The 14,585-nt window shown below is 41.0% G+C and overlaps 2 protein-coding genes across 16 annotated transcripts in view; one reads left to right on the top strand and one right to left on the bottom strand.

Moving 5' to 3' along the window:
• Positions 1-14,585, top strand: part of CAPN9 (calpain 9) — a 274,380-nt gene that overhangs the window by 194,471 nt on the left and 65,324 nt on the right. The window lies entirely within an intron of this gene.
• The window catches only part of TTC13 (tetratricopeptide repeat domain 13), a 109,423-nt gene continuing 108,073 nt past the window's right edge, over positions 13,236-14,585 (bottom strand). For all 15 annotated transcript variants that reach the window (XM_053606685.1, XM_053606677.1, XM_053606680.1 and 12 more), the window contains one exon: positions 13,236-13,992. In XM_053606685.1, the coding sequence (XP_053462660.1) occupies positions 13,878-13,992 (115 nt within the window). In that variant the 3' untranslated portion in view covers positions 13,236-13,877. The remainder of the gene's footprint in view (positions 13,993-14,585) is intronic.

Here is a 14,585-nt window from a genome sequence, read left to right as displayed (position 1 = left end):
ATATTAAGTTGAAAATCAAAACTCTAAACCTGAATTTTCATTTAATTTTAAAATATAATTTTAATTATGAAAATTTACAATTTTAGCATTTGGCGTCCACCCAGTTGCAGTGTAAATAAAGCATGATTACTATCATGGTTGGTATTTATGCATGTCTTAAAAGTTACCATATACAACTATCACATAAGCTGTACTAATTCATGAGATTTCTTTTTTCTTCTTTTTTTTTTGAGATAGAGTCTCACTCTGTTGTCCTTGATAGAGTGCTGTAGTGTCATAGCTCACAGCAACCTCAAACTCTTAGGCTCCAGTGATCCTCCTGCTTCAGGCTCCTAAATAGCTGGGACTACAGGCACCCACCACAATGCCCGGCTACTTTTTCTATTTTTAGTCAAGATAGCATCTCTCTCTTTTCAGGCTGGTCTCAAACTCCTGAGCTCAAGCAATCCACCCACGTCAGCCTACTAGAGTGCTAGGATTACAGGCATGAGCCACCATGCCTGGTCATGAGACTTCTTGAATTGGGACACCAAACAAGGAAAAAACAATCTGAACCACTAGGAAAATACACATCACTGTGTTAGAATTCATTCCATTCACACTATCTGAAGGCAAAAATTTGAGAAGATAGTTTTTTGGTCCCTTCTTGTTTAAGGTATTCAAATTGGTGAAATAAATTTTGTAAGGAATGTGTCAACATGTAATCCTAGTACTCCCCGGTTTCCTCATGCTCCATAAGAATGTGGAGCATGGGATTGAGACTGTTCAGGAGGCCCTGGCCAGAGTCTAATTAGGTGATCCAGAGCTGTGCTCCTGAGCAAGCACATTAGAGTATGGTTACTCTGACCCAAAGGTGGAGCAGAGATAGAGAAAGGGAAATGAAGTGGGTGTGGTGTCTCACACCTATAACCCTTGCACTTTGGGAGGTCAAGGGTTCACTTGAGCACAGGAGTTGAACTAGGATGAGCAACATAGTGAGACTCCATCATTACAAAAAAATAATTAAAAATTAAGCAGGCATCTGTAGTCCCAGGTACTTGCGAGGCTGAGGCAGGAGGATCACTTGAACTACTGCACCAATGCACTCTGGCAAGAGAGATTTTTGTCTCAAAAAAAGGGGGAGGGGAGGAAATTAGAGGGTCAAGTAGTATAGTAATAAATGAATACTGAGTATTTTAATGAAAAATTTGCTTGATAATGAATTGCAAAAGTCAAGGTTTTACTAGTAAGTAAAGGCACTTAAGTTACAAGTGTTCATAGATTATAACAGTTTTTGGTTACATACAAGAACATAACATCTATTGTGTTATAACAACAGTATTTTTGAGAAAAAATTGGAGGCATAAAGCCTGAAATAAGGCTAAAATAACATAACATTATTTTACTTATTAGATTCATCCTAATAGAAATTTATGGCTGATACAAAACTAAAAGGGGTGAAAATATATTGGATAACAATCAGATATTGTAATATAGTAAAAAAGCAGGTGTAAGAATAGAGCAATATTAATAAAATGACACTTGATGAGAAAATATTAAGTGATAAAGCTTTATTAAACAGACAGACGCAGCTAGGGCAGACTTCAGTTAGAGACCTTCAGTTGACTCGAGTCAGTAGTGTAATCAGCTGCCTTAAAGAGCTACCATGAGCCTTTTGCTGTATTTAAATAAAATTTCTAATACGTAATTATGTATCCATATAAGTCTATGTGGATATAAATTTCCAGGGTTCTGAAATGTCCCATTTCTTGATTGTGAAGCTGCGTAGAAAGGCATGTCGGGTTTGTGAAGAGTCATCAATGTGTACACCTCCATGTGTACGTTTCATTTGTGTGCTGTACTTCAATAAAAAGCTTTTTTGAAAAGAAGATAGCTCGTTTACCCTCCACACCAGCCGGACCACATGGGAACTGTTCTTTTTAAGCTTGAATGTTTCATTTTACGGAGCATGAAGAGGAGGTGGGTGGAGAAGAACACCCGATGGAGCTGTGTCAGTAGATCAGGGAAGGCTTGTGGAGAAGGCTTGAGCTTTTCATACATCTGGCTCCGTGACGGCGCTGCTCACCTAGGTTGCCTGCCAGCTTGTGTGACCCTCAGGAAGCTACTCAACCGCTTTAGGTTCCAGGTTCTTCATCTACAAATTGCAGGAGCTCGACTGGACGTCCTGGGAACTCAGTAACCTCGACAGCTGTCAGCACTGAAAGGTGTGTATATAAAATGTGACTAGGCACACAAGTGTCAGAGCTAATTTGTTCTCCGACTCGTGTGCGTCTTCTATACTGCAGGTATTTTCTATCCAGCTGTGAAACTGGATGCACAGTTAACATTTATACCTGAGGCATAAAGTGCTGTTTTCACTTCACAAATTACTTCTACATCAAACCGGTAATTTAAAGAGTTAATTTGCACATAAAATTATTCTAGCTAGCCAGCTCTTTGTGTTAGAAGCCTACTAACTGAAAGATTCATTGATTCAGAATCTAGTTTTGGACAGAGCTGTATTAGTTTAAATTCTGATTCTAGTAAGTTACAGTTCTCAGTTTTTGTCGAGATTATAAATAAACCTCGACAAATTTATTCATTTTGATGTGATCTTTAGAGTTGCATTAAATAAAAAGCCAACCTGTATGGTCCCCTGACAGGTGACCACTGGAAGATCTTCTAGAAGACAATGGTATCTCTACCTGGCAGATGGCTGGAGCCCTCAGTCAGCCTGGTAGCAGTTCTGTTTGACCCAGTAAGTGGACGTACACCTAAGGCTGAAAAAGCCCCATGGGTCTGCCAGCGCGCCCTTCACTGAGTACTCACTATCGAGCAAGCACTGTCACGAGCAAGTCACTTCTCACATCTGAGCCTATTTCTGTGTCACCAAGTGGTGACAACACTAGCACTTTCTACATAGCCCTTCAGAACATTATAAGAGCTGATCAATGTCCAGCTTTAGAAAAATGCTGACATCAGCTCCACAAGGGCCCCAGTTCCTAGGAGGGCAGCATCAGGCTGAAGCTGCCCCCTGCCCCACCCTGCTGTACCCAGGAAAGATGGCAGCAGGACTTATACTCAGCACTCAAACCTGGCTGGCACCTGGGAATAGAGCAGCAGGTGCCCAGGGCTCTGGAGGTTGAAATCTGAGCCAACTGGACAAGGGAGGCAGAAGCAGCCATGTCTGTGCTCTGTCCGCCAGTGGTCCTGGGCAGGCAGTGGTCACAGACAACACACCATGGGGGGCAGGGCATCAGGACCAAGGCCTGCGGACAGTCAAGACACCTGGCTCAGGACATCAGACTGTCCCCTGGAAGGCAAAGACAACTTAGCTGGGAGCTTAAAGGCAGATGAAAACTAGACACATCTGTCACCTTGAGTGGGCACAGGTCAAATTCTCTGCTACAGTAAAACTGGAGCTTGTGGACCAAGCTGTGTACGGTTACAGATTTATTTGCACATGTTTGTACATTCAACTTTTTGTAAACTGTTATAATTGATAAAAAATTTACTTACATGTAGAAATACAGGGATTTTAGATTTATGGGAAAATAGTTTTTTAAAAAAGGTTACCATAATTCTAATCATAACTGTAAGATTACTGAAAGACAGCTGACCACCTCCCTCTACTTACCACCTCAAGCTGATCTAATTTTCATAGACTGAACGTGCACCCCATGTCAGTAGGCCTAGTTCCTTGTTTTGACCAGCTCCATGTTGACCAGCCTGTTGCAGTCAACTTAGGTTCTCCTGGATGTGAGCTGAGGGGCAGCCCCCAGTGCAGCAAGATGGACGTGCATGGTATTCTAGTTTGATGTTTCTCAGGGATGGCTCCTGGACCCCCTGCATGTGAGTCACCCAAGGAATTGGTGACTATGCAGATCCCTTGGATCAGGGACAGAAGGAAACTTTTTAAGCCAGTGCTAGAGTCTTTTTCCTTTCTTTATTTCTACCACTTGTCTTCCTGTGCTGCCACTGAACCCTGGTTTTTACCCTAAACCCCTCAAAACCCCTGCTTAAGACCACAGGGACCAGGAGGGGCTGTCCGGCGGAATGTGCGGATGCTGGGGCTGTTGTACACCTGCTCTGTCCAGGAGGGCCGCTGCTTGCTGCATGCGGCTGCCAAACGCTTGGGAGGAGGCTAGGAGACGGAGGAGACGCACTTAATTTTACTGTGTAAACTTAAATAGCTTGGGGCTGAGTGGAGATGGTGGATATGAACAGATCTAGGATGTTCTTAGAGGTGAACTGAGTGGTGATCATTTGGAAACAGAACAAGGGCTGATGTAGACTCAGGGAGGACACTGGGTTTCAGGCTGAAGACGCTGTCCAGCGGCCAAGGGAAGGCTGGGCAAGGGAGTCGAGCTCCACTGCCAACATTCTCAGATGTGACCATGTTTGCTGGACTGGGACACACTGGGTGTACTCAGGAGATGTTGCTCATCTCTCCTCTGAAGCTTATACATTTTACTCTCTTGTTTCCAAATTATCAGGGGGTAATGACCGCAGAGTTGGAGGTCAGTTTCTTATCCCTTACATACTTTCTACACCAAAGAAATTCCACATTAAAATTCCTGGCTACTAACAAATTTTGATGTAGAAGTTTAAGTCAGTTTTTTGAAAGTTTGAACATCTTGACTCACAGGAGTAATGCTATCAACAGAATTTTGATATGTGGGATAATAAGAAATACAGATTTCCTAAAACCCTTGGAATTTCCTGAGTGATTGGATTAAGAGGAGTGTCTTTTGTTCCACTGCAGTTAAGTTTGTGCTCATGTAGTGACTCTGGGAGGATGTGGCTGGTGGCTAGAGGAACCAGTGGCACGGTTAGAAGGTTGGAACCCCTCGCCTCTATCCAGCCTCTGAGGAAGAAAGAGGGGCTGGGGATGGAGCTGATTACCAATGGCCAGTGACTTGAGTCAACTACGTGCATGTAAGGGGCCCTCCATAAAAACCCCAAGGAAGAGGTCTGGAGAGCTTTGGGGGTGATAATCAGGTCAAAGTGCTGTGTGGGCAGTCATGTGGAGGGCATGGGAGCTCCATGCTGCCCCACACCTTGCCCTGTGTGCCTCCTCTGCCTGGCTGCTCACATATATCCTTTATGGTATACTGTGATAGGAAAGAAAGTGTTTCCCTGAGTTCTGAGGCCATTCTTGCAAATTGTTAAACATGAAGAGTGGGTTGTGGAGCTCCTGAATTTATAGGCAGTCAGTCAGAAGGACAGGAGGTATGGACTTGTGATTGGCATCTGAAAGGGGGGCAGTCTGGAGGGGCTGGGCCCTCACCCTGTGGGTTCAGCGCTAACTCCAAGAAGTGAGTATCAGAATGGGAATGAAGGAGTCTGGAGAGTTGGATCTTGGTGGGGAAAACTCCACACATTTGAATATGAATAATACAGTGAATAACAACAGAGCACAGTAGAGCCTACCTGCTAAGGATCTTCTATAATGTCAAATCTACAGTGATGTTAAATCACCACACAACATCATGTAGGATTATTTCTGTGGAAAAAACTTAATTGAAAGTCTAAATAAAAACTCAGTAAGCTGCATGGTCCACAATAACAATCACCAGCTACGTGTAGCTACTGTAATTAAAATTAATTAAAACTAAATTAAAACTAATTAAAACTCCACTCCTCAGTGGCACTGGCCCCGCTTCAAGTGCTCAGCAGCCACAATACGGCCACCACATGTGACAGTGAAGGTGTGGAACATCCAAAGACCAACAAAGAACATTCTATTGGACAGTGCCACACTAACTGTAAGCTTCTCGAGGAAGGACAAGGCCTGGCGAGCTGATAGCATAAACTGCTGGCGAGACCAGAGAAACCGACTGGGCGTGTCAACCAGGCTGCAGGACACACTGATTTTCACTTTGGGGCAGTGAGAAGTGACGGGGTTTAAATGAAGCAGCAGCAGCAGGAAGAGGAGCCAGAAGACTGTGGAAGTGTCCAAGAGAAGTTACAATGGGCTGGGAGAAGTAGCAATGGCAATGGGTTGGGAGATTAGAGTGGTGAACTGCAGGAGAGAAGAGCAGGCTTGCTGAAGGACAGCATAAGCCAGGAGAGATACAGCAGACCCGATGACATCCTTGGATAAAAACCCATCTTTCTAACACATATTTCTGATTCTTTATGGGCAAAGGCGTGGACAAGTAGTAGGGAGGCAGATGAACTATCTGAGGGATTACTAATGGAAACCGCTGTAGCATACGAGAACAGAAACCCACACATGCACAATTAGCCTAACTCACGAAGCACTGGGAACATGGCCCCTGCGACTCCCACCTGCCCCGGGGCAGAAGTGTGCCACCAACATACTGTTTCCAGGTCCTCATCACAGAGTGTGGGGGGCAGGCCAAGGGTACCACAGACACGTTGGTGAGCCCTGATTCTTATGCCAGAAACCAGCAGGATAAAGGTAGTCACAAGATGGAAACAAAGCATCAACACAACAAACAACAGTCTTCTTTTCTCAGAACAATCCAGAGTTCAGTGTAAAAGCAGATCTAATTCTAATTTTTAAGAAAGAGATTTATGTTTAAAAAAAAAAAAAGCTTTACACAGAGGACTTGTATGATGGAACTCTAGCTAATTTTGGCTAATTTTTAGGTACTTCTCAATTTTACAAAACATGTGATGAAAGAATTTTAAATATCATCATGTAGAAACGTATTCCCTATTTCCAACGCCTTCCTGAGATAAGGTGAGAGCTTTCAAAAATGGGAACCAGAAAACTCGATACCCAAAACTTCACCAGACCTATCAATATTCTCCATTAATGTGAACGGCTTAAACTGTCCTCTAAAGAGGCATAGGTTAGCTGACTGGATACAAAAACTCAGGCCAGATATCTGTTGCATACAAGAGTCACATCTTAACTGAAAAGACAAATACAGACTCAGGGTGAAAGGATGGTCATCCATATTTCAGGCAAATGGTAATTAGAAAAAAGCAGGTATTGCAATTTTATTTGCAGATACAATAGGCTTTAAACCAACAAAAGTAAGGAAGGACAAGAATGGTCACTTCATATTTGTTAAGGGTAATAACTCAGTATGATGAGATCTCAATTATTAATATCTATGCACCCAACCAGAATGCACCTCAATTTATAAGAGAAACTCTAACAGACATGAGCAACTTGATTTCCTCCAGCTCCATAATAGTCAGAGATTTCAACACTCCTTTGGCAGTGTTGGATCGATCCTCCAACAAGAAGCTGAGCAAAGAAATCTTAGATTTAAACCTAACCATCCAACATTTGGATTTAGCAGACATCTACAGAACATTTCATCCCAACAAAACTGAATACATATACTTCTCATCAGCCCATGGAACTTACTCCAAAATCGATCACATCTTAGGTCACAAGTCTAACCTCAGTAAATTTAAAGGAATAGAAATTATTCCTCGCATCTTCTCGGACCACCATGGAATAAAACTTGAGCTGAGTAACAACAGGAATCTGCATACTCATACAAAAACATGGAAGTAAAATAACCTCATGCTGAATGATAGCTGGGTCAGAGATGAGATTAAGAAAGAAATCACCAATTTTTTAGAACAAAACAACAATGAAGACACGAACTATCAGAACCTCTGGGACACCGCGAAGGCAGTTCTAAGAGGGAAATTTATAGCACTGCAAGCCTTCCTCAAGCGAACACAAAGAGAGGAAGTTAATAACTTAATGGGACATCTCAAGCAACTGGAAAAGGAAGAACATTCCAACCCCAAACCCAGTAGAAAAAAAGAAATAACCAAAATTAGAGTAGAATTAAATGAAATTGAAAACAAAAGAATAATACAACAGATAAATAAATCAAAAAGCTGGTTTTTCAAAAAGGTCAAGAAAATAGATAAACCTTTGGCCAACCCAATCAGGAAAAAAAGAGTAAAATCTCTAATCTCGGGGCGGCGCCTGTGGCTCAGTGAGTAGGGCGCCGGCCCCATATGCCGAGGGTGGCGGGTTCAAACCCAGCCCCGGCCAAACTGCAACAAAAAAATAGCCGGGCGTTGTGGCGGGCGCCTGTAGTCCCAGCTGCTCGGGAGTCTGAGGCAGGAGAATCGCGTAAGCCCAGGAGTTGGAGGTTGCTGTGAGCCGTGTGACTCCACGGCACTCTACCCGAGGGCGGTACAGTGAGACTCTGTCTCTACAAAAAAAAAAAAAAAAAAAAAAATCTCTAATCTCATCAATCAGAAACAACAAAGACGAAATAACAACAGACTCCTCAGAAATCCAAAAAATCCTTAATGAATATTACAAGAAACTTGGTTCTCAGAAACATGAAAATATGAAGGAAATTGACCGATACTTGGAAGCACGTCACCTTCGAAGACTTAGCCAGAATCAAGTGGAAATGTTGAACAGGCCCATATCAAGTTCCGAAATAGCATCAACCATACAAAACCTCCCTAAAAAGAAAAGCCCGGGACCAGATGGTTTCACATCAGAATTCTACCAAACTTTAAAAGAGGAATTAGTACCTATATTACTCAACCTGTTCCAAAAGGTAGAAAAAGAAGGAAGACTACCTAACACGTTCTATGAAGCAAACATCACCCTGATCCCCAAACCAGGAAAAGACACAACAAGAAAAGAAAATTATAGACCGATATCACTAATGAATATAGATGCAAAAATATTCAACAAGCTCCTAACAAACAGAATCCAGCAACACGTCAAACAAATTATACATCATGACTAAGTCGGTTTTATCCCAGGGTCTCAAGGCTGGTTCAATATACGTAAATCTATAAATGTAATCCAGCACATAAACAAATTAAAAAACAAAGACCATACGATTCTCTCAATCAATGCAGAAAAAGCTTCTGATAATATCCAGCATCCCTTCATGCCTTAAGAAAATCGGTATAGAAGGGACATTTCTTAAACTGATAGAGACCATCTACAGCAAACCCACAGCGAATATCATATTGAATGGAGTTAAATTGGAATCATTTCCACTCAGATCAGGAACCAGACAAGGCTGCCCATTGTCTCCATTGCTTTTTAACATTGCAATGGAAGTTTTAGCCACCACAATTAGGGAAGAAAAGGCGATCAAGGGTATCCATATAGAGTCAGAAGAGATCAAACTTTCGCTCTTCGCAGATGATATGATTGTGTATCTGGAAAACATTAGGGACTCTACTACAAAACTCTTAGAAGTGATCAAGGAATACAGCAGCGTCTCAGGTTACAAAATCAACAGCCTTTATATATACCAACGATAGTTAAGTTGAAAAAAAAGTTAAGGACTCTATCCCATTCACAGTAGTGCCAAAGAAGATGAAATATTTGGGAATTTATCTAACAAAGGATGTGAAAGATCTCTATAAAGAGAACTATGAAACTCTAAGAAAAGAAATACCTGAAAATGTTAACAAATTGAAAAACATACCATGCTCATGGCTGGGAAGAATCAACATTGTTAAAATGCCCATACTACCCATAGCAATATATAATTTCAATGCAATCCCTATTAAAGCTCCATTGTCATACTTTAAAGATCTTGAAAAAACAATACTTCATTTTATATGGAATCAGAAAAAACCTCGAATAGCCAAGACATTATTCAGAAATAAAGACAAAGCAGGAGGAATTACGCTACCAGACCTCAGACTATACTACAAATCTACAGTGATCAAAACATCATGGTATTGGCACAAAAACAGAGAAGTAGATGTCTGGAACAGAATAGAGAACCAAGAGATGAATTCAGCTACTTACCGTTATTTAATCTTTGACAAGCCAATTAAAAACATTCAGTGGGGAAAAGATTCCCTATTTAACAAATGGTGCTGGGCGAACTGGCTGGCAACCTGTAGAAGACTGAAACTGGACCCACACCTTTCACCATTAACTAAGATAGACACTCACTGGATCAAAGATTTAAACTTAAGACATGAAACTATAAAAATACTAGAGGAGAGTGCAGGAAAAACTCTTGAAGAAATCGGTCTGGGCGAGTATTTTATGAGGAGGACCCCCCGGGCAATTGAAGCAGCTTCAAAAATACACTACTGGGACTTGATCAAATTAAAAACCTTCTGCACAGCCAAGAACACAGTAAGTAAAGCAAGCAAACAGCCCTCAGAATGGGAGAATATATTTGAGGTTATGTCTCCGACAAAGGTTTAATAACCAGAATCCACAGAGAACTCAAACGCATTAGCAAGAAAAAAACAAGGGATCCCATCGCAGGCTGGGCAAGGGATTTGAAGAGAAACTTCTCTGAAGAAGACAGGCGCACAGCCTTCAGACATATGAAAAAATGCTCATTATCTTTAATCATCAGAGAAATGCAAATCAAAACTACTTTGAGATACCATCTAACTCCAGTGAGACTAGCCTATATCACAAAATCCCAAGACCAGAGATGTTGGCGCGGATGTGGAGAAAAGGGAACACTTTTGCACTGCTGGTGGGAATGCAAATTAATACATTCCTTTTGGAAAGAGATATAGAGAACACTTAGAGATCTAAAAACAGATCTGCCATTCAATCCGTAATCCCTCTACTGGGCATATACCCAGAAGACCAAAAATCATATCATAACAAAGATATTTGTACCAGAATGTTTATTGCAGCCCAATTTATAATTGCTAAGTCATGGAAGAAGCCCAAGTGCCCATCGATCCACGAATGGATTAATAAATTGTGGTATATGGACACCATGGAATATTATGCAGCCTTAAAGAAAGATGGAGACTTTACCTCTTTCATGTTTACATGGATGGAGCTGGAACATATTCTTAGTAAAGTATCTCAAGAATGGAAGAAAAAGTACCCAATGTATTCAGCCCTACTATGAAAGTAATTTAGGGTTTTCACATGAAAGCTATAACCCAGTTACAACCTAAGAATAGGGGGAAAGGGGAAACGGAGGGGAGGGTAGGGAGAGGTGGGTAGAGGGAAGGGGATTGGTGGGATTACACCAGCAGTGCATCTTACAAGGGTATATGTGAAACTTGGTAAACGGTCTGTGAAGCTAGTGAATGATGCCCCATGATTATATCAATGTACACAGCTATGATTTAATAAAAAAAATAATAAAAACAAACAAAAAAAAAGTAGCAAACAAACATTGAAAATTTAAAATGTGCAAAAAAACATTCTAAGCATTCAACTGGGATGAACTAATGTAATCTTCATAATGACCTTATAATGATTTTTAGGTCATGAGAAAATGAGGGCACACAGAGGTTAACTGACCTCTTCCGAGTAACAGAGCTACTCGGAGTTTGAGATTCGAGCCTAAAGCATCTGAATTTGAGTGAATTAGAAATTCAGTAAGATACAGTAAGAAAAATCACCTTTTCACATGGCATGTAGTAGGATCTCTAATCCTTAATATTTTGTGAATTTATTTGCTGTCAAATGTCATTTAAAACTTAATTATAAGCATTTTCAAATACATATGAAAGTAGAAGGAAGTCCTATGTTCCTATCATGCTGTTTTAATAAAAATCCATTCATGTTCAAAAAAAAAAAAAAGAAAAAATGGGAACCAGAGCACCTTCTTGGCCACCTGACAAAACTACTTGTACTGTTTCGTTCAGACCATGTTCAACTTGGTCCAAGTATTTAGGGACCTGGGGCAGAAAATGGAATGCTTCCCCAGAACATGTTTCAGTCATAGACTTTAGTGTATTATTTCCCAGTATTTCCAACCATGTTATAGTTAACTTACTTATACGGGGAAAAGTTCAGCTAGTAAAATAAAAATAACAATGTAGTAAGTTTGAACTGATAAAGTAAGTTTCAAGAAAGATATATTCTAATCCTGAGGTTCTATCAATTGAACATCTATGTCCCCCTCAAATCCATATGCTGAAGCCCTGACTCCCGATGTGATGGCATTTGGAGGTGGGGCTGGTGGGAGTATTTGGGTTTCCACGAGGTGATGAAAGTGGAGCCCCTGTGATGGTGTTAGTGCCTTTAAACTGCCCAGTCTGTGGAGTTTTAAGTAGCTCAGGAGGACCAAGGCACGAATAAGATTTAGACACACTGTCACACCTTAGGAAAGTCAGCTAATTTATCTGGGCCATCTCCCTAACTAAAAAACAGGTTATCAACAATTTCAAATTGTAAAGAACTGGCTTGGTGATGAAGTGAAGAAAAGTCCTTCATAAAATGTCAGGATTTTGACTTTAAAATGAAAAGCAATAAAAGAGGGAAAAGTTTGGAAACCTCATTTTTACGTTGTGTAATCTCTGTGATTTTGACCTTGCTCTGCAATCCTGCAGAATGTGTCCAAACACAGCTCCTCTGTGCTTGGAAGCTCAGCCAGAACTATGGGAAGGAAAGTGGACTCTGACCAACATAGGATCATGCAGGCCTACCTTCACTCCTTGTTAACTTTAGCTATTCCTCTAAGCCCTCCCTCCTTTATTTGCAACACATATAAAAGGTGGGCCAGTTTTAGTCAACACAGGATGAAGTTAAGAGTGCAGAGAAACTTAGAAGAACTTGGCAGACATATGAAGACTGCATGCACTAAGGGTTCTAAACCTTAAGAAAAGCCAAAGGATTGAAACCATGGTTCCTTGGGACAGGCAGGCCCTGGGGCCAGGGAGGACTGGTTAGGAACCCCTGGCACCACTGCTTCAACACCAGGGTGACGCTGGTTAGTCACTAGCCTCCCAGACCCTCAGCTCCCATACCTGTGAAACATTAAGTAAAGACGCTTGCTTTTTTGAGCACAGCAGTAGTCTCAGGAGAAAACATTACCTGTGGATATGAAATCTGTTTATAAAGTGAGATGTGCCCAACAGTTTACATCATTCTCCCCTGCTCCTTTGGTGGCTGCCCATGTGAGACGAGAACATGAGCCACATCCTGTGGTTGTTTGGAAGCACCTGTCAGTACCCAGAACAGCATCTATCCACAGGGCAAGTCCACAGCTACTGGGAATCAATCAAGAAGGACACCTTCTACCAACGCTCAGTTAACTCTGCTCATGACAGCATCAGTGTTGTCACCAGGAGCTTAGACTCCTCAGTGTGAGGATGGTCTATTATGTAAACTTCCGCAGAAAAACACAAAGTAGTGAACAGGTTTGCTTTTGACTCTTTAACAAAACCCAAAGAACAAAAATAAAAGTGACTTGGAAATGGTAACAATTTAATCAACCCAATTTACTTACTGTTACTTACCCTGTCTGAAAAAAAAATGAGTAATTTTCTGGATGTTCTTATACCTGCAAGTAAAACTAGTCCACACAATAAAAACATACATAATCCAGTGCCCCAAACTGGTGATTTACAGAAATCACCCGAGTTTATTTTTTTCTAACAAATAAAATAAAAAAAGATTCAATAATTCTGTGTTTGGGACATTGGTGAATACTGCTTGTATCATTCAAAACTAGCGTTCTTGGCTATGTGACATGTACTATTGGCCCATGAATCTTTCACAGCTCAAGTAAGAGGGAGAACCCACACATGGAGATTATGTGAGTCAAAAAAAAAGACATCCTATTACAATGTGCCTAAAAAGAAAGTCTTTGAAAATAAAGGAATGAAAACACTCCTATTCGGTTATTGGTTTTGTTCACCTTCATTATTAATTTTTGGTTGATGAAGAAAACTATTTTATTTTGCTGCAAGGAAGAAGTTGTGTGACTTTTTAAGTGGAAACCAATAGGCCACTGGCTAATACATACACTTTTCCTCCCAGTCAAGTAGCTTTCCTCCTCCAAAAAACCTCTTTCGTGATTTCTGTTATGGTTCAGAAAAGTAAAGAAAATGATTTCAAGTATTCAATTCCTATCAAAAGTTGGTATCAAAAGTAAGGACCTAATTTCTTTATAATTTCATGTTTTAAAAAATAACTTAAACAGCAAGAGGTCCGGCCCTTTACTTGTATAAATACCACAGCGGAACTAGAGCTTCTTAAGACAACGTGGGGAGGAGTCGGTGTTTAGCACCTCAATCATCGACCTTAACGTTGGAAACGTCTCTGATACTGATGGAAGAGTCTTATAAGAAGGTGAAATACTGAAAAAGAAAAACACAAAGAAGGTGTATGAAATTAACACAATTTTACCAAAAAGCGGGCAAAGCTTGTATTACCTTTATTCCTATTATTCTTCTCTTTTTCCAGCATTCTATGTGCATATCACATCAGATGATCTAAGAAGAGCAGGGAGGAGCTGTGAACAGACCGGATCTTGCTACAGCCAGCAGACTGGGCTATCAGGAGGCTCATGTTACAAGCTGCTCTCCTCATTTGTAACAATATTCTTAACTCCAGAGTTATCATAGCGCTGGCCGAGATAAGGTATGAAAAAGGATGCTATGAAACATAAGGCAGCCTGTTAGTCTTTCCTTAAAGAATGATGAAAGACTCACGCTGCACAATTAAGAAATGGAGGTGAGCTCTCTGGCCACGTGGTCTGCTTACTAACACATGCAAACTCATAAACCTGAAACAAGAATGTACCGGACCGAGGTGTAACTGGTAAGAAGTTCTAATGGAGTCAGCTAATGGACAATAGGCAAAAATGTCCCCATGTTAGACAAGGGCATAAATTACCCAGCAACAATTACAGAGGCTGTTAGGTCAAATGAAGTTGAAAGGCAAACCTGAA

Source organism: Nycticebus coucang, chromosome 10 (assembly GCF_027406575.1).
Source record: "Nycticebus coucang isolate mNycCou1 chromosome 10, mNycCou1.pri, whole genome shotgun sequence".
NCBI lineage: Eukaryota > Metazoa > Chordata > Mammalia > Primates > Lorisidae > Nycticebus > Nycticebus coucang.
Note: the sequence above shows the minus strand (reverse complement) of the source record. Positions and strands in the feature narration are given on the sequence as shown.